This window comes from Protopterus annectens, chromosome 4.part0 (assembly GCF_019279795.1).
Source record: "Protopterus annectens isolate FY-2018-M chromosome 4.part0, PAN1.0, whole genome shotgun sequence".
NCBI classification, from domain to species: Eukaryota; Metazoa; Chordata; order Ceratodontiformes; family Protopteridae; genus Protopterus; species Protopterus annectens.
The window spans coordinates 289232065-289259671 of NC_056733.1; the positions used below are offsets into that span (position 1 = coordinate 289232065).

General features: G+C 43.8%; 1 protein-coding gene across 1 annotated transcript in view; it reads left to right on the forward strand.

The window, feature by feature from the left end:
* The window catches only part of SLC8B1 (solute carrier family 8 member B1), a 1008250-nt gene that overhangs the window by 303041 nt on the left and 677602 nt on the right, over positions 1-27607 (forward strand). The window contains exons 7-8 of the mRNA XM_044068272.1: positions 11358-11525; positions 11700-11810. Of these exons, the coding sequence (XP_043924207.1) occupies positions 11358-11525; positions 11700-11810 (279 nt within the window). The remainder of the gene's footprint in view (positions 1-11357; positions 11526-11699; positions 11811-27607) is intronic.

A 27607-nucleotide genomic window follows, 5' to 3' on the forward strand; every position in this document is an offset into this window, starting at 1 on the left:
AGAAAACTGGGAACTCATTACCCAGGACAAATGTGTTTTAAGCATAGTTTCCCTAGGATACAGATTCCACTTCCACTCACTCCCAACCACAAGTGGATGGCCAGACCCCCCCCCCCCAATCAGTTGGCGGAGGCCCAAAAGCAAGTTCTCTCTCTCTCTCGTCAGTATCAGGCTATTCAGCCTGTCCCCGCAGAACAAAAGGGACAAGGTTTTTATTCAAGACTGTTCCTGGTTCCCAACTCCTGGCATCTTATCCTGGACTTGTCTATTCTCAACACCTTTCTGGTGGTTCCAAAATTCAAAATGCTAACTCTTCAATAACTTCTTCCTATGCTAGCCAAGGATGCCTGACTGGCAATCCTAGACTTAAAAGAAGCTTACCTGCACATCCCAATAAGGGAATCCTGCAGACAATACCTATGTTTCAGAGCGGGCTCCATGCATTATCAGTTCTCTGCACTTCCCTTTGGCTTATCTACTGTGCCCAGGGTATTCACAAAGTGTCTAGCTCCAGCCATTGCATTTTGCAGGCAGATAAATATTCAGAATTACCCATACTTGGATAATTGCCTGATTCAGACAGAAAGTCAGGACTTGCTATTACAACACCTGGCATTTGTAAAGAGAATTATAACCTCAATGGGGTACATCATCATTGAGAAGAAATCACACCTAGTACCCTGCCAACAGATTGCATTCCTGGGAGCAAGCTTGACCACAACTTCCCAGATGGCATTCCTCACTCCAGAGAAACAAGTTTATTTGACAACCTACTTCAGACTACTGGCCACAAAAACCCAGCTATCTGTAAGGGAAATCCTGCAAGCCCCTGAGGTTCATGGCTTCTTGCATTCTGTTAATTCCATATGCAAGACTGGATATGAGGAAACTTCAATGGTATCTAAAAAGCCCATGGTGTCAACATTCTCAGGACCTGGAAACAATGATTCCTATCATTCCTTGTTTAAGAGCAGAGTTCCTTTGGTGGGCAGAGGCCTGCTACCCCACAACAAGGAACTCCCTTTCACTCTACCTCCTACCGCCCAATCCCTAACAACAGACACTTCAGACTATGCATGGGGTGCTCACATGGCAGGGCAGTGCAATCAGGGCAAATGGAACCCAAAACAGATGCACCTGCATATCAATCAAAAAGAAATGTTAGCTATACAGAATGCTCTGACAGCCTTCAAAGACCTTATTCTTCCAGGACAACTATTGGTAAAGACAGACAACACCACAGTTATGTGGTACATAAACAAGCAGAAGCCATTCCTACCCACTCTGCAGACTAGCCATGGCTCTGTGGAACACAGCCTTGAGCTACCAAGTGAACCTGCAAGCTCAATTCCTGCCAGGCTTGCTAAATTCACTCACAGACGACTTAAGCAGAAATCTCATGGACCCACACGAATGGAAATTGGAACCCAAAATATTCAAGCTGTTGTGGAACAAATGGGGGATACCAGAGGTAGACCTGTTTGCCTCCCCTCAGAACTACCAATTGAACAAATTCTGCAGCAGAACTCCTCACAGTCAAGCTTGGAAAGTGGATGCCCTGTTCTTTACCTGGGAAAGCCACTCAATTTATGCCTTCCCCCCTCTGCCTCTCCTCTCGAAGGCTCTACTAATGATCAAACGAAACAAGCCAAGGACAATACTAATTGCCCCAGACTGGCCACACCAGCACTGGTACTCCCTTTTGCGCAGTGTGACAATGCTGCAAACATGGCACCTGCCTCAGACCCCTTCCCTGCTGTCCCAGCAGGTGGGCCAGATTCTGCACCCTCAGCTTCAAACCCTGAATCTTGCAGCCTGGCTAATTCCCTGATGTCACCTCTAGCAGCCCTCAATAAGCAGGTGCTGGATGTCATCCTTGAGGCAAGGAGGCTTAGTACTAAAAAATCCTATTTAGAAAAGTGGAAAAGGTATTGTTCGTGGAGCCAGGCTCAGGGGATGGGCACAACGGTGCCCAGCTTACCCGATATTCTAGATTAACAGAAATGCTCCACAAGGGCCTATCTTTCTCTTCAATTAAGATTCATGGCTCTGCCATTTCAGCACATTATAATACTGAGCCACCCCTCTTCTCTCATCCCCTGCTAAAACAATTCCTTAGAGAAGCCAAAAATGTAAGACCCCTCCCCCCCAGGAGAGCTCCCACTCCAGCCTGGGACCTTAACTTTATATTGGAAAAACTCACCCCCCCCCTCGAACCAGCAGCTTTCAGCAGAGTTGAAATTCCTTTCTTTGAAAACAGCCTTACTTCTAGCCATCACGTTAGCAAGAAGAGTGTCTGAACTGCAGGCCCTCATGGCAGTGGAACCCTTCATTATTTTCCATGCGGACAGGGTTTCCCTCAGGACTAATCCATCCTTTATGCCCAAGGTGGTGTCTAGTGTGGCTCTAAACCAGTCCATTCATTTGCCTTCTTTTTTCCCTAATCCTCAAAATAAGGGGGAAGGGATGCTGCATTCTCTGGACGTGCACAGATAGCTTAGAGTCTATTTGGACAGAACTAAGCCTCTCAGAAAATCTGACCAGCTGCTAGTTAGCTTTGCTGCTGGGACAGAGGGGAAGGCCATTTCAAAGCATACCATTTCCAAATGGATAGCCCATTGCATCCATTTCTGCTACAAACAACATGGAAAACCTACCCCACAGGGATAAGATCACATTTCACCAGGGCTGCATCTACCTCTACTGCATTTCTCAGAGGAGTCCCTACCAGGGACATCCTGGAAGCTGCTACCTGGAGCTTGGTACATACTTTCATCAAGCATTACCACCTGCCTATCTTTTCTAAATCCAGAGCTGGATTTGCCACAGCAGTCTTACAGGGCCTGATTGCTCGCCCCAATGGTCTTTAACTGCCTCCACCTTTCCTTAGCTTTGGGAATCAACCAAAATTTGATGACTGCAACAGTGAAACATGAAGAACCTAATACGGTTGTGTACACTTACCATAAATGTATATGTTCGAGTGTATTCACTGTTGCAGTCCTGGTTACCCTCCCTCCAGCCCCCTGACTTCTCTTGGCTCTACCTTTCCTTCTTGTCTGGTATATGTTATATGAGTATTTGCTTTTTGCTGGAGGTGTTCCATACTATATAATTGCTTCCTGTTGGGGGGGGCACCTGGCATCTGGGGTAAGAAAAATTGATGTAATGGCATCGGCTGCACGTTTTTTACCCCTGACGACCTGACGTCATGGAAGAAGTGACAGCATCCGACGCAGAAATCCAAAGACTCTGGTATTCAGGCCGGCTGAGGGCTATCTGCAGGCAGATAAACCCATATGTGATGACTGCAACAGTGAATACACTCAAACATCTACATTTACGGTAAGTGTACACAACTGTACTTTCTATCCTTTTGATAGCTGTACTGTATTTCTCCATCATGGTAACTGCATTTAGTCTTCTCTACCATGAATTATTCCCAATCTTAAATAGCTCTCTTCCTTTTTGACCAGTTATTTCTCTAGAGATAAGCATTTCTTCATTGAAATATGCCTCACAAATAAACTTTACAAAGAAGGCTTTGTGTGGCTTTTTCCTGCAATATCATTTAACTCACAGCTGAAGAGAATCTTTGCCATTTGTTTTGATTTCACTTGATCAAGCTGTATTTTCAGATTATCTGCCCTTTTTTCTCTGTTTCTCTTTTCACTGTATTGCTTTTTAGTAGAATTGTTTTTAGTCCCCATTCCCTAGCTTTACTGCCAGTCATGACCTGTCACATATCTGCTACAGTTGCCAGTAACAACTGTTCTCCAGCTCTGCGAGGATTCTTCTCTTATGCTGTTTGTGGTGGCTGTAGATAGGATGCTTTTATTGCATATTCAGGGACAGTGGCAGCTAATTGTTCTTTCCAGTTTCTTGTAAAGAAATAAATAGGTTTGTAATTGGTACTTGTCATACTGTCTTATCAGTCTCTGGTCCCACATGTAACACTCTGGGATAGAGACCTTCAAAACCAGAGATGTCAAGTCAAATTAAAGCTACCTAATTAGTCTAAACGTTGCATATTTCTATACCATATGTCTCCAGTTTCCAGTAGGACCATAGGATTATGCACGTATATGGCACCATAGTGGAGTACATCAGCAGGGGATTAAAAAGATGTAGCAACTCCTCCCAACACAACAAATGGCCTGCCTCTCCTATTGTCTTCTTTGGAGAGGTGTTCCACATCTCATAGCCTTTTAATTAGTTTCTGTCCTGGAAAGCAGGACCTCTCCGCAGAAGACTTTTATTATGCTGTATTAGAGTCATACAGAGAGAGCTGCTGGAGAAAGGTGTCTGTGGTTGGTATGAGGACTGAAAAAAAAATAAACTGTTATGTTTCATCCACCTCTCAACACCAACAATGAATAATGCAAGGTTTGCAATGTCTGTCTTTTTAACAAATTTTTGTTTTTATGATGACTGCGTGTGTTGCTAAAAAATCATGTTCAATTTGTTACCACAAATGTTTAATGTGACCTTCCCCAAGTTTATAATTCTCAGCAGTGAAGTATGAGGCCATAGTGAAGAAGATGGTGTGCTGGCAGTCCTTGGTTCTTGATTTTGCCCTTGGTACTATAAGTTAAGAACTGGGATGAACAGTCATCGTGGCTGTAAATGGCAAATTGGGGTAGACATTAAAGACTATGGCAAGAAGATGGGCGGTAGGACAGAAGTATCTTAGTACCTGCACTGTCACAGAGTCCTAAGTAAACTTTTCTTTGGTGCAGCAAAGAATGATGTGTCATGGATTTTTGTGCATTGACATATGTGGGTCGTGCAGTTTTAATATCCATACCAACAGGTTGCTGTGTTTAAAATGTAAGTAACGACTCTTGTGTAGGAGAGCAAATGCGACTCCTGTCATGTTTATTGCATGGTCTTGTGTATGCATGCCCAACCAAAAGAAGCCTGATTTGTTTTGAGTTTGCTCTCTTGCTGTAGTACCTTCAGTGTTTTGATACAAGGATTGAGGGATTCAGCTTCCAACATATTGTACAAAATGTGCTGTTTATTTCTGCTAATCCAGAGCCGATTTATAGAGGAGACACACAAATAAAATTGCGAAACAAAAATTCGTGCAGTAGCACTCAGGCTGAGTATAGTGAGAAATTATAGCTAAATTTAGAAGCTGATGAAAGAAGAGAGGTTATCACACACGAAATGGACTTAGAATGTAGTCTTTCATGTTGCAGGTACTTGTTTTAGTATTATTGTACAGTTTTACTTTGGAAGAGTTGCAAAAGATATCAGAAATTAAATTTCTGGGTAGGTGCATTTAGAATGACTGTGTGTAACCAGGGAATTATAAGCAGCTTCTCAAGTGTGGTTGTACAGTCTCAGCTGAAACTAAACCTGGAGGAAAAGGCGTTGGTAAGAGGAGGGAGGAGGCTAGCTCAGCTGAGGGTGGAAGTATTGCCACTTGTGTGCATTATTTTCTGCTGCATTCTAAGGTTCAGTAGTTAACTCATTAGATCCGAGTGACGCCTCCAGGTGCATCTGCAGTTAACATCTACTGACACCTCTAAGCGTCAAATATTGCTTGTTCATATTTGCATCAATAATTCTAAAATCATGCTATGTACAAAGTTTTAAAAAAATTCCTCCTAAAGCTTACACAATGGCAAACTGATTTGCATTAATATTTTACCTCAGTGTAGTGCAGTTAAATAGATATAACTGTTGATGTTCTTCATGTTTCACTGTCGCAGTCATCACATTTGGGTTATCCCTGCCAGGGTAGCCCTCAGCCAGCCCGAATACCAGGAGGGTGTCAGGAGTCAAGCTGGATTCCGGGAAAACATCCTCCACAACATCCAGGACAGAGGGGATGGCCAAGGGTCTGTGCTGTGGAAGATCTAAGAATTCCCTGAGTCTCTTTTTAGACTGAGGGTATTCCTAACTCTCCCATTGGAAATGCTTCCTTATGGTATGAAGGGTTTCCCCAAAGGAAAAATTCTCTGGGGGAGAGGCGGAAGGGATACAATCCTCTGCATCGGAATCCTCATAGGTAGAGAGGGGTTGCATGTCTTCATATTCAGATGCCTCAGAGTCATCTGACTCTTGTTCAGACAAAACTACAGTTGGCAAACCTCTTTTCCTTTTGGGGGGTAGCTTGGCCCTAGAAGCTTCTTACAGGACAGCAGTCACCGGATCTGTCATGAGAAGGCATGCATAACTTAAGGAACAGCCCTTGCCAGACCATGTCAAATCTAAATTGTTGGATGCCCCCTTGCACAAAGACAGCTTGTTTGGCACTAAGGCAGAAGAGGTCTTAAAAAAGATGGAAGAAAAAGCAAAATCTATGCAGACCGTTATGGATTTCTTACAGGTCCAGCCACCCAGGTTCAGCATGCATTGTCTCACCAAGCACTGGTCCTTTCCTGCTCCCACTAAGCCAGTCCAGCCCAGACCCCGGGGAACCAGATCCCCTCAGACAGCAGCCACAGGGAATGCAGAGATCTAAGTAGTGGACTAGCTCCACTTCAAATCCAGGGAGTTCTAAGCCACCCCCTTATGGTAAGAACTCACAATGACTCACCTCCCTCACCCCCTCCCTCTGCCCACCTTCACTTATCCCTAGGAAGAAAAAACTCCTTTCACGCAAGCGTCTGGGCCACCATTACCACTGACCACTGGGTTCTCAACATAGTGTTCCAGGGATACAAATTTTCTTTCCACACCCTTCCTACCCCAAAAGGGTCCCCAGATCTACCGCCAAACCAGTGGGCAGAGGCACAAAAGCAAGTCCTTTCCCTGCTATCTATGAGGGCAGTAGAGCACGTTCCTGCAGAAGATAGAGGCCAAGGTTTCCTACTCCAGACTTTTTCTGGTACCCAGAAAAGAAGGCAGCTGGTGCCCCATCCTTGCTCTATCCATTCTAAACACCTTCCTGGTGATCCCAAAATTCAAAATGGTCACCCTTCAGCAGCTGCTACCCATGCTCTCCAAGGATGCTTGGCTAGCCACCATAGATCAAAAAGAGGCCTACCTCCACATTCCCATCAAGGAATCATGCAGGAAATATATCTATTTCAGAGCAGGATCTCAGCATTTTCAGTTCTCTGTGCTTCCCTTTGGCTTATCTATTGCTTCCAGAGTTTTCACAAAATGTCTGGCTCCTGCCATTGCCTTTTGCAGACAAAGGAGTATCCATATTTACCCATACTTAGATGACTGCCCAATTCAGGCAGGCAGCCGGGAAAAGCTGTTCAAGCACTTGGCCTTTGTAAAGTCCCTACTCACCTCCCTAGGGTATACAATCAATGAAAAGAAATTCAAACTGGTGCCCACCCAAAGGATTATATTCCTGGTAACAAGCCTGGACTCAGCATCCCAGATGGTATTCCTTACACCAGAAAAGCACATTTTCCTGACAGCCTACTTCTCTCAACTAGCCAGCAGACCCCAGCTATCTGCAAGGAAGATCCTGCAAACTCTGGGGTTCATGGCATCTTGCATACTACTCATTCCATATGCCAGACTGCATATGAGGAAACTTCAGTGGTACTTAAAAGCCTTTGTTGTCAACACTCTCACGACCTGGAGACTCATACTACATTTTTTTACCACCCCTGCCACCCAGACCCTCACCACAGATGCATCAGACTATGCCTGAGGTGCACACCTGGACGACAGATGCATACAGGGCCAATGGAGCCCACAGCAAATCCCTCTGCACATCAACCAAAACGAAACGATTGCTGTCCAGCATGCCTTGATAACCTTCAACCCCCTTCTCTCCCCAGGGACTGTCCTGATCAGAGCAGATAACACCACTACAATGTGGTATATCAACAAGCAGGGAGGGACTCACTCCTACCCTCTATGCAGGCTGGCCATGACTCTTTGGCACACAGCCTCTGCCACACAACTCCACCTGTTAACACAGTTCATACTGGGTTCTCTCAACTCTCTGGCGGACCATTTAAACAGAAATCTCCTGGACCCACACGAGTGGCAACTCAAGAGAAGAACCTTCGCCCTAATATCTCAGAAATGGGGCACCCCGAAGGTAGACCTCTTTGCCTCCCACACCAAACACCAGCTCAGCAAGTTCTGCACCAGGGAGCATCACTGCATGGCTTGGAAAGTGGATGCCCTGTCCTTCCCCTGGGTCAAGTCTGTCGGTCCGTGCCTTTCCTCCACTGCCTCTCATCCCCAGGGTACTGCACAAAATAAACGAGGAAAAACCAAGGGCAATTCTTATAGCTCCAGACTGGCTTCACCAACACTGGTACCCCTTGCTGCACAGCCTGTCCCCTCTGCCACCTTGGCATCTCCCTCGATTCCAAACCTCCTGACCCAGAGGGAAGGGGAATTCATGCATCCCCAATTGCAGACACACAATTTGGCAGCCTGGCTTATTTCCTAACCCCCGCTCAGTCTGCCAACCTCAGCAAACAGGTTCTAGATGTTATATGTGAGGCCAGACGCCCTAGCACTAGGAGGTCTTATGCTGACAAATGGAAAAGGTTCTGCACCTGGATTCGGATTCAGGCTAAGGGAGCCAATACGGCACAGCCCTCTCTCCCTCCCATCCTGGATTACTTAGCTGACCTGCTACACAGTGGACTCTCCTTTTCCTCTATTAAAATTCATGCCTCTGTTATCTCTGCTCATTTTCCCACGGGGCAGCTTCTTTTCTCACACCCTCTGATCAGACAGTTCCTAAGAGGGGCTAGCAACTTGAGGCCACCCAGAAGAGCACCAACCCCAGCTTGGGACCTTAACTTTGTATTGGAACAGCTCACTCCCCCTTCGAACTTGCCTCTTCAGCAGAGCTAAAATTTCTCTCCTGGAAGACGGCCTTCCTTCTGGCCATCACTTCAGCCAGGAGGGTCTCTGAGCTGCAAGCACTCATGGCTGTGGAACCCTTCATCATCTTCCATAGTGACTGGGTATCCCTCAGGATAATCCATCCTTCATGCCCAAGGTGGTGTCCAGTGTGGCTCTCAACCAATCCATTAATTTGCCCACCTTTTTCCCTAACCCACAAAACAAGGGGGAAAGGATATGACACTCTCTAGATGTACACAGGCAGCTCAGATTCTATCTAGACAGGACCATATCCATTACTGGTTAGCTTTGCTGCAGGGGCAGAGGGCAAAGCCATATCCAAACAAACCATCTCCAGATGGATAGCACACTGCGTCCATTTCTGCTATAAACAACATGGAAATCCTCCCCTCCAAGGGGATCAGGACTCACTCCACCAGAGCAACCTCCACCTCTGCAGCTTTCCTCAGAGGAGTCCCCACCAAGGACATCCTGGAAGCTGCCACCTGGACATCTGTTCACACTTTTACCAAACATTGCCACCTGCATCTCTTCTCCAAATCCAGGGCAGGGTTTGCCTCTGCAGTCTTGCAGGGCATCCTAGCCAGCCCCTAGTTTCCTTGACTGCCTCCACCCATTTCCTCAGCTTTGGGAATCAACCCAAATATGACTGCAACAGTGGAATATGAAGAACATAGTACAGTTGTGTACACTTACCATAAATGTAGATGTTCGAGTGTATTCACTGTTGCAGTCCTGGTTTCCCTCCCACCATCCTACTTTTTTCTTCTTTTTCCTTACAAAGGACATATTGGTATTTACTTTCTTCTGGTGGGGTTCTTCCACCAGAACCTGGCTCCTACATGGGGGCGCCTAACAGGTTAGGCAAGAAAAACTGATGTAATGGCGTTGGCTGCCTTACTTTTATCCTACTGACAACCTGACGTCAGTCCTGAAGCGAGACGAACAGACACAGAAATACTAAGCCTCTGGTATTCAGGCCAGCCGAGGGCTACCCTGGCAGGGATAACCCAAATGTGATGACTGCAACAGTGAATACACTCGAACATCTACATTTATGGTAAGTATATACAACTATACTTTTTATGATATTAACTTGTATAGATATAATTTTCACATTTTTCTAAATATTTCAACAACCAAATAACACAGACAGAACTCCTTAGCTTCATTTGAAAGCTTTTAACTAGATGAATAAAATGTTGCTGACAGTGTGTGAGTAATTAGAGTGGTTGCTCAGATATTGTAAGTTGTTTACAAAATATTACAAACAAAAAAGTTAGTGTGTTTACTGTGAGTTAAAAAATTGAGTTTAACATCTAGAATTTAAAGAATGCTACCACTATAAAAATTGTTTGTGCTGAAGGGTTTGCCATTCATACTTCTTTCATAATTTCTATGGTTCCAGAGATATGAGCATTTGTTTGAAAAGTGTGGACATCATTTGATTCTGTCAAAAGGCTTAGGCTCCACCCACTGGAAGTTACAGTGCAAACTTGCTGAGCTCCATTGGAGTGAATGAGCTAAATAAGCCTACAGTTGCACTACCAGCCTGTCCAGTCTTACAATCATGATGCGACTGTTCAAAGCCCGTTCAGTAAGACTGTGTGACTGTAGTAGCACTCCACTAATGAGGATATAGTACTTGTTCCAGGGTCTGGTGATGCTAAAGTAAATGATGATGCAAGGGGTCTGCCTTACATGGAAGATGGGCAAGAGTGCAAGGGAATTGCCCTGAATTTGGGAGGGATGGGATTACAAAGCCCCCCCCCCTCACCCCCCACCGAAGAAAAAGTATTGGCAGGTTGCTTGGTTGGTCAGCTGGATGTGATTAAAATGGCTTCAGTCTTTCAGACTGTGAAAATAACTAGTACTTTTCAATTTCCTCTGATAACTGAATTGTGTTGGTAGACCTGGTTTGAATAGACTTTTTGATTGCTGGCTAGACTTTCAACAAATTTGAGAACAAAAATGAGAAGGATGTTGTCAACATATTTCTTTTGGGTTCTAGTCTTGTCTTATTGGAAATTGTATGAGGACTTTAGGACTGTGCTACGTGTACACTGTTTAAAGAATCTTAAAAGTTGCATTTGTTTGCCAGCAGAGTGTAAGTAGGTTATATACTGCTTTGAATTTCTTCACTGTCTTTTTCCAAGATGGAGTTGATGTCATTTTCATTGTGAATAGTCTTGAGGGAGCAGTGGTGTATCTGTATTATGGATTGTTGGCAAACCTGTTGTACACAGTGTGTCACTGGGGAAATTATTCAGGACTATGGATTTGAAAAGTGCTGTTGTGCCATGCTAGGCTGGCAGCCAGGGTGAGAGCTGTTTAGCCAAGCATTTCATTGGCTTTAGATATGCTCTTCTGGTTTCCCATGAATAGACATTCCATTTCGAGCAGTAATACTATCCTGTTATTTTATGATTTAGTGCCCAGTTTGAAATCATTTTACCAGCACTGAGAAGAACTTAGCGGGTGGTGGGGGCATATGTTGTCTGGCAGCCAGAGTGAATTTTACATTGCTTGTCTGTCTGTGTCTTCTTCAGGTGCGGGAGTGTTCGTGACTACTGTAGTGGCTGGTGGCGTAGCCATGGTTAAGCCATTTAAAGCAGCTTCCAGACCATTTCTCAGGGATGTCATATTTTACATGAGTGCTGTTTTCTGGACCTTCACCATTTTATATCGAGGAAGGGTAACACTGGGAGAATCAGTTGGTAAGCTACTACACAATAAGTGACAGACACATAGACAACATCACTTGATTAGCTTTAAAAAATATGAAGTTATAAATTAGTCGTGAAAATAATCTGTGTGACTTTATGATGTACCTGTTTGTATATTTGGTGTCTGGGGTTTATTTTTGCCAATTTTTTTTTTCTGCCCAATAGGGTATCTGGGCCTCTACATACTATATGTGCTAACAGTCGTGCTCAGCAGCTGGATCTATCGCATGCTCAGAAGTAGAGGTCAAGATTTACAGCCAGATGGCTCTGAATCAGGTAATGCCTTTTGGCACTGGTAGTCTTTTATTTTCTGAATTATAGCCCAACAGCAGAACGCATATTGCTTGAAAAGGATATTTCCTTGCCTGGGTGACATTTCACTGACACTGGCATTGTGCATGCAGTCTGTCAAGCACGAAATCACAAAATTCCAACTTCACCCAAAGTAAGATTAAGAAGAGATGTAACCCCTCACTTAAAATACTTTTTTAGTTTCCAGTCTTGTTCACTGGACCGGTCTGACAGTATCATGTCCCAATGAAATTGAACTAAATTACATGTACCGTGTGTGCAGGAAGTCGCTATTGCTGTTACTAGAAGTTTGCATAAATACTTTAAAACAAGTCAGTTGGCTTTATGATTAGCTTTGTATATGTTTGTCAGTGGTTCAAGAGCACTTGCATAATGCTGATGTTCATTTTTGAGCTTGCATGCTAAATCTGCTCTGTAGTCTTGACAGTACACTATCTGAAGTGTGGGAGCTTTATACAGCTTTCCTGTGTCATACTTGAGCAGGAGTTTATAGGCACACGTATGTGTGTTAAGATGTTAGGTGTCAAGTAAAGGTGACTGTAACTGTGCTGTCTGCATGTGTGGAAAGTGCAAGTTTTAAAATAACACAAAAGCTCTTTTTATCGTCTTATTCTTTAACTTGAGGGAGATCTGTTACATTTTTTATTTATTTATTTATTGCTAAGATTGTTGGAGCTTCAGTGATCCATCTTTTCTCACTATCCCCTGATGACTAGGGTGTGTTTGTTTTTCATTAGACAGCATGGCATCAACCAGTAATGTTAGATATGCATGTGCTCAGTGAATCTCTAATGTGATATTTGAAGCTAACTAAAAAATGTATGATAAGACATGAATTAACTGATGTTCTTCGTGTTTCACTGTTGCAGATATCACACTTGGGTTATCTGCCTGCAGGTAGCCCTCAGTTGGCCCTTATACCAGAGACGTGGTATTTCTGCATCTGTTGCTGTCACTCCAGGACTGACGTCAGGTAGTCAAGGGTATAAAACAGGCATCCGGCGCCATTATATCAGTCTTTCTTGCTGAGGAGCCCAAAGCAGAAGCAGTTAGCATGAGTGCCAGTTGTCATCTACCTGAGTTTTCATTTCCGAATTGAATCATCCGGAAGTCTTCTAAAGCTAAGTACTCCATTGGGGATCCTTTTTTCTTGCTCTAACTGATGTCAGAAAAAGTTAACAATTGTCTCGCCTGTGAAAAACAAATATCACACCGAGTTTTCCATTCTTCCTGCAACACCTGTTTTAGGCTCAGACCATGACGTACCTCGCTGTCAGTTTTGTGCTTTGTTCAACGCCCGAACTATTCATCGTCAGGCCTGTATTGTCGCTAAATACTTTCGCTCTCGATCTCCGTATTCCGAAATGGCTTTGGTAAGCCATCCGACTACCGATCTTCCAAACAAACGCAAGGATAAAGACAGAGACAGACTGCACAGGTCCAAAACTGCTGACTACGCTTCCGTTAAGATAGTCGCCAGCTTGGCGGTACTCAGTGAGGCATTTTCACAGCCCCTGATGCCCGCTTCGATGGATTAGCAGGCCGCTACCAAGACCTGTTTGGAGTCTGGTATGCTGCAAAACTCTTCTTTGACTATGGAACCTGTGGATGTCTCTACCTTGGATGGATCCGGAGCCGCTGTGCAGGCACCGGTTTCCGAGGAAGTTTTTCACATTCCCGATATACGACACAAGGCGACGACGTCTTTTGTGTCTTCAATTCTGTCTAAAACTACAGAGTTTCTAAGGAAAAGAGTACAAGCTACGCCTAAAAAACTGACAACACATACTCAAGCACGTGCTTCTTTGCCACAATCGCAAATGCTTAAAATGGCAGAAGACCTGATCATGCTGATTAGGGGAAGCCAGCCTTTCCCTGCTAAGAGAAAGAGACCTGTCCCCAGCAGCTTTAACTGACCAGGAGTCCGACGACTCTGAGGTTTCTGAATATGAAGACATGCCTTTATCTGCTTATGAGGATTCAGATGCAGAGGAATTCATTCCTTCTGCTTCATCTCCAGAGGATTTTTCTTTTGGTGAAACCCTACATACTTTAAGAGATCATTTCCACTGAGAATGCCAGGATTATCCTTAGTCCAAAAAGAGACTCAGAGAATTTTTAGATTTGTCACAACATAGACCTTTAGCTGTCCTTCCTGTTCTCTGGATGTTGTGGTGGATGTCTTTATGGAATCCACTTTAACTCCTGATACCTTACCCCCTGCTCCAAGGAAACCAGGTACTACAGAGTCACTGACTCTCACAAATTTCTTTTCAAAAATCCTACTGCTGACCCAGAGGTCATTTCCCAAGGGCCTAAAGATATAAAAGCCACTAAGCTAAGAATTCCACCCCTTCGGACAGGGATTACCGATCTTTAAACAGATGGGGTAAAAACGTATGTACCTCTGCAACTCTCGCCATTAGGGCATTGAATTGCCAGATGTTCATCGTGTTTCACTGTTGCAGTCATTACACTTGGGTTATCCTGCTGGCAGGCTACCCGCAGTCAGCCTGAGTTCCAAAGTCTTGGTCCGGCATCGGTTGATGTCGCCTCTTCCCTGACGTCGGTGCACCAGGGGTATAAAAGATGCTACCAACGCCATTTTCTTCAGTCTTTCTTGCTGCGCGGTGCCCAAAGCAAAAGCAGTTCACAAGTGCCGGTCGGCCGACTCCTGAGATTTTCGAAATAGAGTTTCAGAACCGAAGTCTTCAATAAAGCTAAGTACCGCGTTGGGGAAACTTTTTCTTGTTCCAGAACCGATGTCAGTAAAATTTAACAATTGTATTTCTTGTGGGAAGCAAATACCTCATAAGCATTTTCACTCTTACTGTATTCCTTGCCTAGGCCCTGACCACGACGTTACTAGTTGTCGGGTTTGTGCTAGATTCAACAAACGCACTATTAAACGGTTTGATTTTGCCTTGCATTATCTTGGCCGAAGGTTTAACTATATAATGCCGTCGGAACAACCAACGACCGGAATTCATAAAAAGTGCAAAGACAAGGAAAAGGACAGGCATCCAAGGTCCAAAATCGACAACGAAGCCTCTTCTAGGCCAGTCGCTGGTTCGCCGGTTCTCAGTGAGGCACTTTCGCAGCCCCTGACACCCGCTACCTCAGAGCCACAGACCGTATCCGACTCCCACATGGAGACAGCTAGGCCTCTGGATACTCAAGGTATTGGGCCTACGGAAACTATTCCCTCAGATGGGTCTGGAGCCGCTGAGCAGGCATCGACTTCTGAGGGTGTTTTCAGGCCTTCACAGCTTACTATTAAGTCCTCTGCAACAGCTAAGGTACAGTCAAAGACACCAGTAAAGACAAGGAAACAAGTACAGCATTCTCCTGGACAGTCATCTATGCCAAAGAAACAGATGCTTAAAATGGCCGAAGACTTAATTACTTTGATCAGGGGATCCCATCCCCCTCCTGAAAATAGGCCTAGGCAAGACACTGATTATGATTCCTCTGACTAGGTTTCTATTTCCTCTGATTCCTCTTCAGATCAGGGTTATTCTCTCCCTCCCTATGAGGACTCTGATGCTGAAGAATCTATACCTTCAGCCTCTCCACCTGAGGATTATTCTTTTGGGGAAACTCTGCACACATTGAGGGAACATTTCCACTGGGAAAGCCAGGATTATTCAGAATCCAAGAAAAGGCTCGGAGATTTTCTTTTACTGCCTCAGCACAGGCCCCTAGCTATCCCCCCTGTGCTTGATATTGTTGATGATGTTTTCTCTGAATCCAGTCTGTCTCCTGATTCTTTACCTCCTGCACCAGACAAGCCAGACAGGTATTACAGGGTCCCTGACTCTCATAAATTTCTTTATAAAAACCCTGTTGCTGACCCAGAAACAATTTCTCAGGGTCCCAAAGGGGGTTAAGGCTTCCACTGCAAAAAATCCTGCCCCCTCCGATAGGGATTCCAGAGCACTGGATAGATGGGGGAAAAAAGTCTACACTTCTGCTACTTTAGCTGTAAGGGCTTTAAACTGCCAGTTTCACATGCTTAAATACCAACAGTACCTTATGTCTTTGTTAAAACAGAAAATGCTTACAAACTCAGAAAATCCTGACAATAAGGAAATGCAGGAATTATTGCCTGCAGCTGAACAAGTGGGAAAGCATACTTTGCAATGTGGTTTTGATTCATTAGAGGCTTCTTGCAGAGCCGCAGTTACAGGCTCTGTAATTCAAAGGCATGCTTGGTTGAAAGAACAAAGTTTACCTGAACATGTTAAGTATAATTATTGGATGCTCCACTACAGCATGATACTTTGTTTGGTGTTAAGGCAGAGGTGTTAAAGAAAATGGAGGATAAATCAAAATCTATTCAGACAGTAAAGGATTTCTTACAGGTTCAACCACCTAGGTTTAGTAGAAAATGACCTTCAAAAAATTGGTCCTTTCAGGTCTCAGACAGGCCACAAAGAGGCAGATACAGATGCCCAAGAGGCAGATCTCAGCCCCAAGGATCCTACAGACCTAAACAATGGGGTGCTTCTACCCCAAAGGAGGAGAAGACAAATCACAACCTTACAGGAAACAGTCCCAATGACTTCCCTCTACAAATACCAAGCACTTACCTTTTGGCAGCGCCCCTAGGGGGAAAGCTAGCACTTTTCGCACAAAATTGGAACATAATTACCCAGGACAAATAGGTACTGAATATAATTACTCAAGGTTACAGGTTCCACTTTCACACCCTTCCAAAATCAAAAGGTATGCCAAACCTGCCACAAAACCAATGGGCAGAGGCACAAAAGGAAATTGCTGCTCTCATGGACATGGGAGCTATTCAAAGAGTACCACAGCAAGAACAGGGACAAGGATTTTACTCAAGACTTTTCCTGGTACCCAGAAAGGACAAAGCCTGAAGACCAGTACTGGACTTGTCAATCCTAAATACTTTCCTTGATGTATCAAAATTCAAAATGTTAACACTACAGCAACTTCTACCCATGCTGGGCAAGAAGGCTTGGCTAGTTACTTTGGACCTCAAGGAGGCATACCTGCATGTCCCAATCAGACAATCTTGCAGAAGATACCTCAGATTCATAGCTGGCTCAATGCATTACCAATTTTCTGCACTGCCCTTTGGCTTATCTACTGCGCCCAGGGTCTTCAAAAAATGCCTGGCACCAGTAATTGCATTTTGCAGACAAAGAGGAATTCAACTATATCCCTACTTGGACGACTGCCTTATTCAAGCAGAGAGCAAGGACATTCTACTAAGACATATGGTGTTTGTAAAAACATTACTAATTTGCCTAGGGTACACTGTAAACGAAAATAAATCAAAACTAGTGACCTCTCAAGAGATAATATTCCTGGGTGCAAGCTTAAACACAACTGCCCAGATGGCTTATCTCCCGCCAGACAAACAAAGGCATCTGACTCATTACTTTCAAATGTTGGCAACAAAGACCCAGTTCCCTGCAAGAAAAATTCTGCAGGCCCTGGGTTTCATGGCATCCTGCATTCTACTAATTCCATATGCAAGACTGCATATGAGGAAACTGCAATGGTATCTAAAAAGTGTTTGGACTCAACATTGCCACAGCCTGGAAACAGTAATAAATATAATCCCCTGTTTACAACAGGAGTTTCTATGGTGGTCCCCGGCCTGTCACCTCAACAAGGGACAGCCCTTCACCTTGCCCACAGCCAGGCAGACAATAACAATGGATGCATCAGATTATGCCTGGGGGGGGGCGCACATGGAAGGAAAATGTATTCAGGGCACGTGGCCCAAGGAACAAATGCATCTTCACATCAATCAAAAAGAGATGCTAGCTGTACAGAATGCCCTGACAGCCTTCAAGGATCTACTACATCCAGGACAACTATTGCTAAAGACGGACAACACCACAGTTATGTGGTACATAAACAAGCAAGGGGGCACACATTCCTACCCCCTCTACAGGCAAGCCATGACTTTGTGGAACACTGCGCTGATCTATCAAGTACATCTGCAGGCACAATTCCTGCCAGGAAAGAAAAATACACTGGCAGACGAACTAAGCAGAAAACTCATGGATCCACACGAATGGAAACTAAATCCACAGGTATTCAGCATGATAACAAGGAAATGGGGATGCCCAGACATAGATCTTTTTGCCTCCCCTCACAACTGCCAACTACAGAAATTGTGCACAAGGACTTATCACTCACAAGCATGGAAAGTGGATGCTCTTTCATTCAGCTGGGAAACCGTGACAGTTTATGCCTTCCCTCCACTGCCCTTCTTCCCAAGGTACTCCTAAAAGTCAGACAAGAGAAGCCAAAAATGATCCTGATTGCCCCAGACTGGCCACGCCAGCACTGGTACCCAATCCTAAAGAGCTTGTCTCGAGGCCCATCCTGGCCTTTACCTGAAATTCCTCATCTCCTGACTCAACAGAACAACCAGATTCTGCACAGTCAACTCAGAACCTTAAATCTGGCTGCATGGCAGATAATATAGTCACTCAAACCACTCCTCTCTCTAAAGCTGTTATGGATGTCACTTTAGAAGCCAGGAGGCCCACCACTAGGAAATCCTATGCAAAAAAATGGAAGAGATTCTGTGCTTGGAACCAGGCCCAAGGACTCGAACCACTTGTTCCAAATATACCTCAGATTTTACAATACCTAACTGAGATGCTGGACAAAGGCCTTTCCTTTTCATATATTAAGATCCATGCCTCTGCCATTTCAGCTCATTACAATATGGAACCTCCTGTTTTTTCATATCCACTAATAAGGCAGTACCTCAGAGGGGTTAAGAAACATAAGACCCTCAAGGAGGGCACCAATTCCTACTTAGGACCTCAATTTTGTTTTAGAAAAACTCACACTGCCTCCTTTTGGGCCAACCAGCACAGCTGATATAAAATTCTTATCATGGGAAACTGCTCCTAGCAATAACTTCAGCAAGAAGAGTCTCAGAGTTACAGGCACTAATGGCAGTGGAATCTTTCATCATTTTTCATCAGGACAGGGTCTCTCTAAGGACAAACCCAATGTTTATGCCAAAAGGTGGTTTCCAGTGTGGCTCTTAACCAAACTATTCATTTGCCAACTTTCTATCCAAATCCCCAGAATAAAGGGGAGAGACATCTGCACACTTTGGACATAAACAGGCAGCTATGATTCTACTTGGACAAAACAAAAGCTTTCAGAAAAACTGAGCAGCTGTTTGTAGCTTATGCTGCAGGATCACAAGGAAAGCCCATCTCAAAGCAGACAATTTCAAAATGGATAGGACACTGCATTCGCTTCTGCTATGCACAACATGGCAAATCAGTGCCTAAGGGCATTAGGCCACATTCAACAAGAGCAGCAGCCATTTCTGCAGCTTTTCTCAGAGGAGTACCAACCAAAGACATTTTAGAAGCTGCAACCTGGAGTTCAGTGCACACCTTCACAAAGCACTACCACTTATCTCTCTACTCTAAATCCAGAGCAGGCTTTGCCACTGCAGTCCTGCAGGGCCTGGTAGCCTCTCCTAATCCTATTTAGGCCCAGCCACCCAACCTCAGCTTTGAGATTCAACCCAAGTGTAATGACTGCAACAGTGAAACACGATGAACATAGTACAGTTGTGTACCTACCATAAATGTAGATGTTCGAGTGTATTCACTGTTGCAGTCCAGGTTACCCTCCCACCATCCCCCTTTTCATTGCTGGGACTTTTCTGTACTTCTCAACTTTATACAACCTATGTGGTGTATTTGCTTGTAGATGAAGGAATTGTTTATTTTAGTACATGCATGCTTTTTGGCTTACTTTTTTACAGCCTTCCTATTTGGGGGCACCTGACATCTGGGGCAAGAAAAACTGAAGAAAATGGCATCGGTAGCATCTTTTATACCCCTGGCGCACTGACATCAGGGAAGTCGCGACATCAACCGACACCGGACCAAGACTTTGGAACTCGGGCCGACTGCGGGTAGCCTGCCAGCAGGATAACCCAAGTGTAATGACTGCAACAGTGAATACACTCGAACATCTACTTTTATGGTAGGTACACAACTGTACTTTTCACATGCTGAAATACCAGCAACATATTATGGAACTTACTAAGCAAAAATTATCTACCTTTTCAGAATGTGCACAAAATAAAGAATTACAGGAGCTTATGCATTCTGCAAGCCAAGTCAGCAAACATACCTTGCAATGCGGGTTTGACGCCCTAGTAGCATTTGAAGGGCAGCAGTCACTGGTTCTGTACTGAAAAGGCATGCTTGGCTTAAGGAGCAGACCTTGCCAGACCATGTCAAGTCAAAATTACTAGACGCTCCTTTGAATAAGGATAATCTGTTTGGCACCAAAGCAGAAGAGGTTCTAAAAAAGATGGAAGAAAAAGCTAAGTCTATGCAGACAGTCAAAGATTTTTTGCAAGTGCAGCCTCCGTGATTCAGTACGCATTGCCCCTTGAAGCATTGATCCTTTCCAGACCCCTCAAGGCCATCTCAAACTAGACCAAGGGGAAACAGACCCCCCCCCCCCCCCAGATTACAATCTCAGGATATTCAGAGATCTAAGCAATGGAGTACCTCCACTTCTAAGACAGGGAGTGCTAAGCCACCACCTTACGAAAATAATTCACAAAGACTTCTCAACTCCACTCCTCACTTCTGCCCAGTTGCTCATGCCCCTAGGAGGAAAGCTTGCTTACCATGCAAAAGACTGGACCTCTATCACCAAAGACCAGTGGGTCCTCAACATCGTATCCCAGGGGTACAAATTTTACTTCAACATACTGCCAACCCCAAAAAGGTTCCCAGACCTTCCTCAAGCCAGTGGGCAGAGGCACAAAACCAAGTTCATTCCCTGCTCTTCATAAGGGCTATTCAGCTTGTTCCTGCAGAACAGATAGGTCAAGGGTTTTATTCCAGACTTTTTTCCTGGTACCCAGAAAAGAGGGCACCTGGCACCCAATTCTAGATCTATCCATTTTAAACACCTTCCTGGTGGTACCAAAATTCAAAATGCTCACGCTTCAGAAGCTTCTTCTTATGCTGTCCAAAGATGCCTGGTTAGCCACCCTAGTCTGTCTATCTATCAGGGACTCCTGCAGGAAATATCTATGTTTCAGGGAAGGATCTATGCATTATCAGTTCTCTGCACTTCCCTTTGGCTTATCCACTGCTCCCAGAGTCTTCACAAAATGCCTGACTCCAGCCATTGCCTATTGCAGACAAAGGAAGATTCAAATATACCCTTACTTGGACGATTGCCTGATTCAGGCAGACAGTCAGGAAAAGCTGTTGCAGCACCTGACATTTGTAAAGAACCTTCTAACCTCCCTGGTGTACACTATCAATGGAAATAAATCAAAACTAGTCCCCAGTCAAAAGATTGTATTCCTGGGAGCATGCTTGGACACAGCTTCCCAGATGGCATTCCTTACTCCAGAAAAACAAGCCTAACAGACTACTTGGCTCAAATGACCACCAGAACCCAGCTATCCGCAAGGAAAATCCTGCAAGCTCTAGGGTTCATGGCCTCTTGCATTCTACTAATTCCATATGCCAGACTGCATATGGGGAAACTTCAGTGGTACTTGAAAAGTCTTTGGTGCCAACATTTTCAGGACCTGGAAGCCATCATACCTTTTCTAAGGACAGAGTTTCTTTGGTGGGCAGCAGCATGCAACCACAACAAGGGACTTCCCTTTACACAACCTCACGCCGCCCAGACCCTAACCACAAACACATCAGACTATGCCTGGGGGGGCACATCTGGAAGACAAGTGCATTCAGGGCCACTGGAGCCCAAGTCAAATTCATCTGCACATCAACCAAAAAAAGATGCTTGCTGTTCAGCATGCTCTGACAGCTTTCAGATCCCTACTCTCACCGGGACCACTGCTAATAAAAACAGACACCACCACAGTTATGTGGTACATCAACAAGCAGGGGGAACTCACTCTTACCCACTCTGCAGGCTAGCCATGACCCTGTGGAACACGGCCTTGGACATGCATATTCATCTGCAAGCTCAATTCCTGCCAGGCAAATAAAACTTTCTGGAAGACGACTTTAAGCAGAAATCTCCTAGACCCACATGAGTGGCAATTAGACCCCAGTACTTTCAGCCTTCTACCCCAGAAATGGGGGACACCGGAGGTGGACCTTTTTGCCTCCCCCTACGATCACCAGCTCAGCAAATTCTGCACCAGGACAACTCACTGCAGTGCATGGAAAGTGGATACTCTATCCTTCCAGTGGGTAAACCTCTCAATCTATTAATTTCCCCCTCTGCCTCTTCTTACAAGAATATTACTCAAGATAAGACAGGAGAGACCAAGGGCAATCCTAATTGCCCCAGACTGGCCACGCCAGCACTGGTACCCACTACTGCGCAACCGGTCACCGGTGCTACCATGGCACCTACCCCAAATCCCAACCCTCCTCACTCAGCAGGAGGGACAGATCTTGCATGTGCAACTGCAAACCCAGAGCCTTGCAGCCTGGCTTATTCCCTGAATTCTGCCCCAGTGACCAGCCTAAGCAAGCAGGTGCTGGACGTCATTCTTGAAGCCAGACGACTCAGTACAAGGAAATCCTATGCTGATAAGTGGAATAGGTATTGTTCCTGGATTTAATCTAAAGGAGTGGACACATCACTGCCCTCCTTACCTCTAATCCTGGATTACCTAGCAGATCTGCTCCACAGAGGCCTATCCTTCTCCTCCATTAAGATCCATGCCTCTGCCATCTCGGCTCATTACAACACTGAGCCACCTCTCTTCTCTCACCCTCTCATCAAACAGTTCCTGAGATGGGCCAACAACTTAAGGCCACCAAGGAGAGCCCCCACCCCTGCTTCAGACCTCAACTTTGTACTGGAAAAGCTTATGCTACCCCCCTTTGAGCCTGCAGCATCAGCAGACTTAAAATTCCTGTCTTGGAAAACAACCTTGCTTCTGGCCATCACCTCCGCTAGAAGAGTGTCTGAGCTACAAGCACTTACGGCTGTGGAACCCTTCATTACTTTTCACGCTGACACGGTATCCCTCAGGACTAACCGTACTTTTATGCCTAAAGTGGTGTCCAGTGTAGCTCTCAACAAATCTATCCATTTACCAACCTTCTTCTCTAATCCTCAAAATAAAGGGGAAAGGATCCTGCATGCTTTAGATTTGCACAGACAGCTCAGATTCTACCTCAATAGGACTAAGCCCTTCAGGAAATCTGACCAGTTACTAGTCAGTTTTGCACCAGGGGCAGAGGGCAAGGCCATATCAAAACAAACGGTTTCCAAATGGATAGCACACTGTATACATTTCTGTTACAAACACCATGGGAAACCAACCCCTCAGGGGGTCAGAACGCATTCCACTAGGGCAACTTCTACCTCTACAGCATTCCTCAGGGGAGTCCCTACCAGGGACATTCTGGAAGCTGCTACCTGGAGTTCTGTTCACACCTTCACGAAGCATTACTACCTGCCTAACTTTTCCAAATCCGGGGGGGGTTGCAACAGCAGTCCTGCAGGGCATGCTAGCCAGGCCCAACTCTTCTTGACTGCCTCCACCCTTTCTTCAGCTTTGGAAATTAACCCATGTGTAATGACTGCAACAGTGAAACACGAAGAACATAGTACAGTTCTGTACACTTACCATAAATGTAGATGTTCGAGTGTATTCACTGTTGCAGTCCTGGTTTCCCACCCTCCAGCCCCTTGTCTCTCTCTCTCTCTCTCTCCTTCTCTATTTCTATTACTCACCCCTTACAGAGCTATTTGTATTTACTTTTTACTGGTGGTGTTTTTCCCACCATAACTTAGCTCCCTCTTTGGGGGGCTCCTGACATTTGGGGCAAGAAAAACTGATGTAATGGCATCGGTTGCCTGTTTTATACCTCTGACTACCTGACTTCAGTCCTGGAGCGACAGCAACTGACAACAGAAATACTAAGTGCCTGGTATTTGGGTTGACTGAGGACTACCTGCAGTCAGATAACCCAAGTGTGATGACTGCAACAGTGAATGCACTCGAACATCTAGATTTATGGTAAGTGTACACAACTGTACTTTCTACTGTGTATCCTGTATCAAGTAGCAGAGTGCCGACATGAAACTGAACAGGTCCTCCTCCCTGCCATTTTGTATTTTTTATTCAATTTGCTTGTCCTTCCTTTATTATCGTTCCATAATCCAGGTGTCCCTCATTGTTAATGAGTCATCGTTTATATGCTAAAGTTAAAGACTGATAAGACTTTCACATACCTTTACTTACTATCTTTTGCTTTAAGCATCTGGGAAATGATCTCTGTGAATTTCAGAGAAGGTTGTAGTAATGATTTATTTGCTGCGACAAGCTATCAGGACACTTTGTCATTGCCCCACCCTTTGAGGGACCAGTGACTGGAATCCTTGTTAAATTGTGGTATGAAATACAGACATCTTGTTAAGGACTCAGTGTTTGCTTTGATAAATAGGTAAATGTGCAACTTCATAAAAACAACATGGCAACACAGAGCAAACAATATTAACACATCATCTTCTCATGTCCGTCTGATTAACCTTTCAGAAATTGTAATGTGCATTATAGTACACTGAGCCAGATCATGGTCTTACGGGGCCCTAGGCAGGGGAATAGATCAGCCCTCCCTCCCCCACAGCTATTCTGGTGTCCTATTACTGTTTTTTTCTCCCCCCAGCATAAGCACTATTGAAAACTGTCAGCGTGTATGTGATTTTCTTCTTTATTTTTGAAATGAAGGCAGATGCATGGATTAAATTTAAATCTTTTAATATAAATAATCCGTTGCTGACCAGCTTAATTCCATTAGGCTAGTAACATCTTTTCAGAGAAGTTCCTTGGTGATATTTCTACTACTAGCGGAAATTTGGCCAGGGCACTGGAGAACTTCCAATTTATAATTTAACTAAGAATGAATGGGTTACCTTAAAAAACTTGTCTGGGAGATGAAATAACAGGAAGCTATGAAACAGTTTTTGAACTTAGAGAAAGGTGTTAGGTTTAGATACTTTACTAAGGAAGATATAAATAAAAAAATTAATTTGGAGGGTTGTACCATGGCAACTTTTTATTGCTTACCAAAATTGCATAAGGATATGTACAACCCTCCTGGTAGACAAATTGTATCCGCTACAAATTATTTTTTACATAATATTAGTGTAGTGTTACATAATTTCTTATTACCATTTGTGGAAAAACCTCCGAAAGACATGTGTGAAAGAGCATGCCGTCTCTGAAGGTTGGGCGTCGGGCTGGCAACTCGGCACCATAAAAATCTACTGCCAGTCATTAGTGGACCGGAGTTCCGCTGTGGGGACCCCTAACCAGGAAAAGCTGAAAAGACAAACAAACAAACCATTTGTGGAAAAACTGACATAATATATTAAGGATTCTTTTGATTTTTTTTTGGCAAAAATTTCAGCAGTTCATTGGAATTGTAGGATGTATTGGATTGCTCTTGATGTCAATAGCTTATACAGAAATATTCGACGTGCTGATGGTATAAAAGCACTGTGTTACTTTTTAGGAGATAGTCCAGTTATCCCATGATGTTATAGAATTGCTACAGTTTTGTTTAAGTAATTATTTTAGTTTTAGTTTTAATAATAGGGTTTACCAACAGTTACAAGGTACAGCCATGGGGCATCTTTTGCCCCCACATATGCAAACCTGTTTATGGCCATGTTTGAAATAGATTACATTTGCAAACATAATTTTGTGAAGAACTATGTTGTATATTAATATAGATACATAGATGATTTAATTTTCATTTGCCAAGATGGTCTTGATAAAGTGCAAAACTTTGTGAAAGGTTTACATAATAATGTTTATCATTTATCCTTTGATGGATTACAGTATGAGAATGAAATTAATTTTCTAGATTTACATCTAATAGGACTAGATAGTGATTCAAACTTTAGTGCATAGAAAATTTACTGATGGAGGACCATCCTCCCCATTTAATAGCATCTCTACCGTATGGAGAATTGTTGAGGTTAATAGCAGGTATGATATAGAGACTATCCATGGTGCTTTAAATAAAATTAGTGAATAGAAATATATGCATAATACAAGAATATATACAAATTGAATAGAAGAATTGCATGTGAACAGGAAAAGATTTATTTTATAATGACTTACAACATTGTAAGTGAGAAAATATGGGAGCAGGTTAAATATTACTGGAAGTTTCTTATGAATGATGATACATTATTGAAAATGTTGTGCAATAAACCATTGGTATCCTATAGACTAGGACAGAGCTTAAATGATAGATTAGTTAGGGCCTATTTTATGTTACCTGAAGATAATTTGGTGTCTGCTCTTAAACCTACAGGTACAGTTCCCTGTAGGAATTGTAATGTGTGCCTATTTATAGTATCAGTTTTGAGAAGATAAATAATGCAAGGTTTGATTCTGTGTGGTTGTTTAGGGGATTGTATATGCCCTTTGATGTCCCCGTAACCCGGTGTATATTGGAGAAAGTAAAAGAGTGTTTAGAATCCGGTTACATGAACGTGTTATGGGCATAAAAAAAAAGGGGAGAGAGAGAGTTCTGTTCCTGTTCACTTTATGGAGTGTCACAATAGTGACTTTACATTATTACAAGGAACTATTTTGGAAAAAGTATTTGTTAAATTGGGTGATGCTGCTGTGATGAAAGACAAACTTTTGTTTAAAGAATCTGTCTTATACATAAATTGGGTTGGGAGGGTGGCCTAATGGTTAAGGTGTTTGCCTTGCAAACACAAGGTGCAGGGTTTGAGTCTCACAAGGGATAATTGGCTAGGCTTACAATGGCTAGCAAGGGCAGTTAGCCTAGTACTAACCTATGAACCTATATAATACCCTTGTACCTCATGGGTTGAACTATGAGATTAATTGGAAGTATTTGATCTAATTAAGGTTTTATTGATATTGTGTGTGTGTGTGTGTGTGTGTGTGTGTGTGTGTGTGTGTGTGTGTGTATATATATATATATATATATATATATATATATATATATATATATATATATATAATATGGGGAATGCATTTGAGTGTTAGTTACTTCTTGAAGGCTGTATTGGCCGAAGTGCTAAAGTTTATTTAATAAACTGCTTGGAACTGTTGCCAGTTGTATTGGTGCATTGGAGAACTTCCCCCTACTCTTTTTGATAGCTTAGGTGGATGTAAAACATCTCATAGTACCTATCATTAACACAGATCTCATAGCACCTACCATTAACACAGACAGATAGGGCTTTAGTTTACATTCTCATCCAAAGAATGACACAATCAGGAGTGTAGCACCTGTGGGCTGGCAAGTCCTCTACCAGTAAATTGAGTTGGATGTAGAGGTTCAGATGTCGGTGGAAAGATTGAGAGACTGCTGACCTGTTTCGACTGACTTGATGAAGACAGAAGTGCTGTGGAGTGTAGTGTCACATAAATCCCCTCAGTAGCTCAGTTTGTCACAGGGAGACTGAGTTTTGGACACTTCATTGCTCATGCCTATTGAAGTTTAGTTAACACATTAAGGAAACCATTGTGGAGAAAAATCTTCCAAAAAACAGCAAAGTGATGGAGAGAACTGGCCACCCCCTCTGACTCGGTCTTCTGCATCCCATCTCAAGTAGCGGAGTGCAGACAAGAAACTGAACAGGTCCTCCTCCCTGGGAAAAATGTGTTTTTGCCCAATGTTGTCACATAGGTGCTAGCTTGTACCTAGTAAGACACTGAGTCTGTCATTTGTGGGATGAATTGCAGAGAACACCACACTAAGGTTTACACAAGGTTT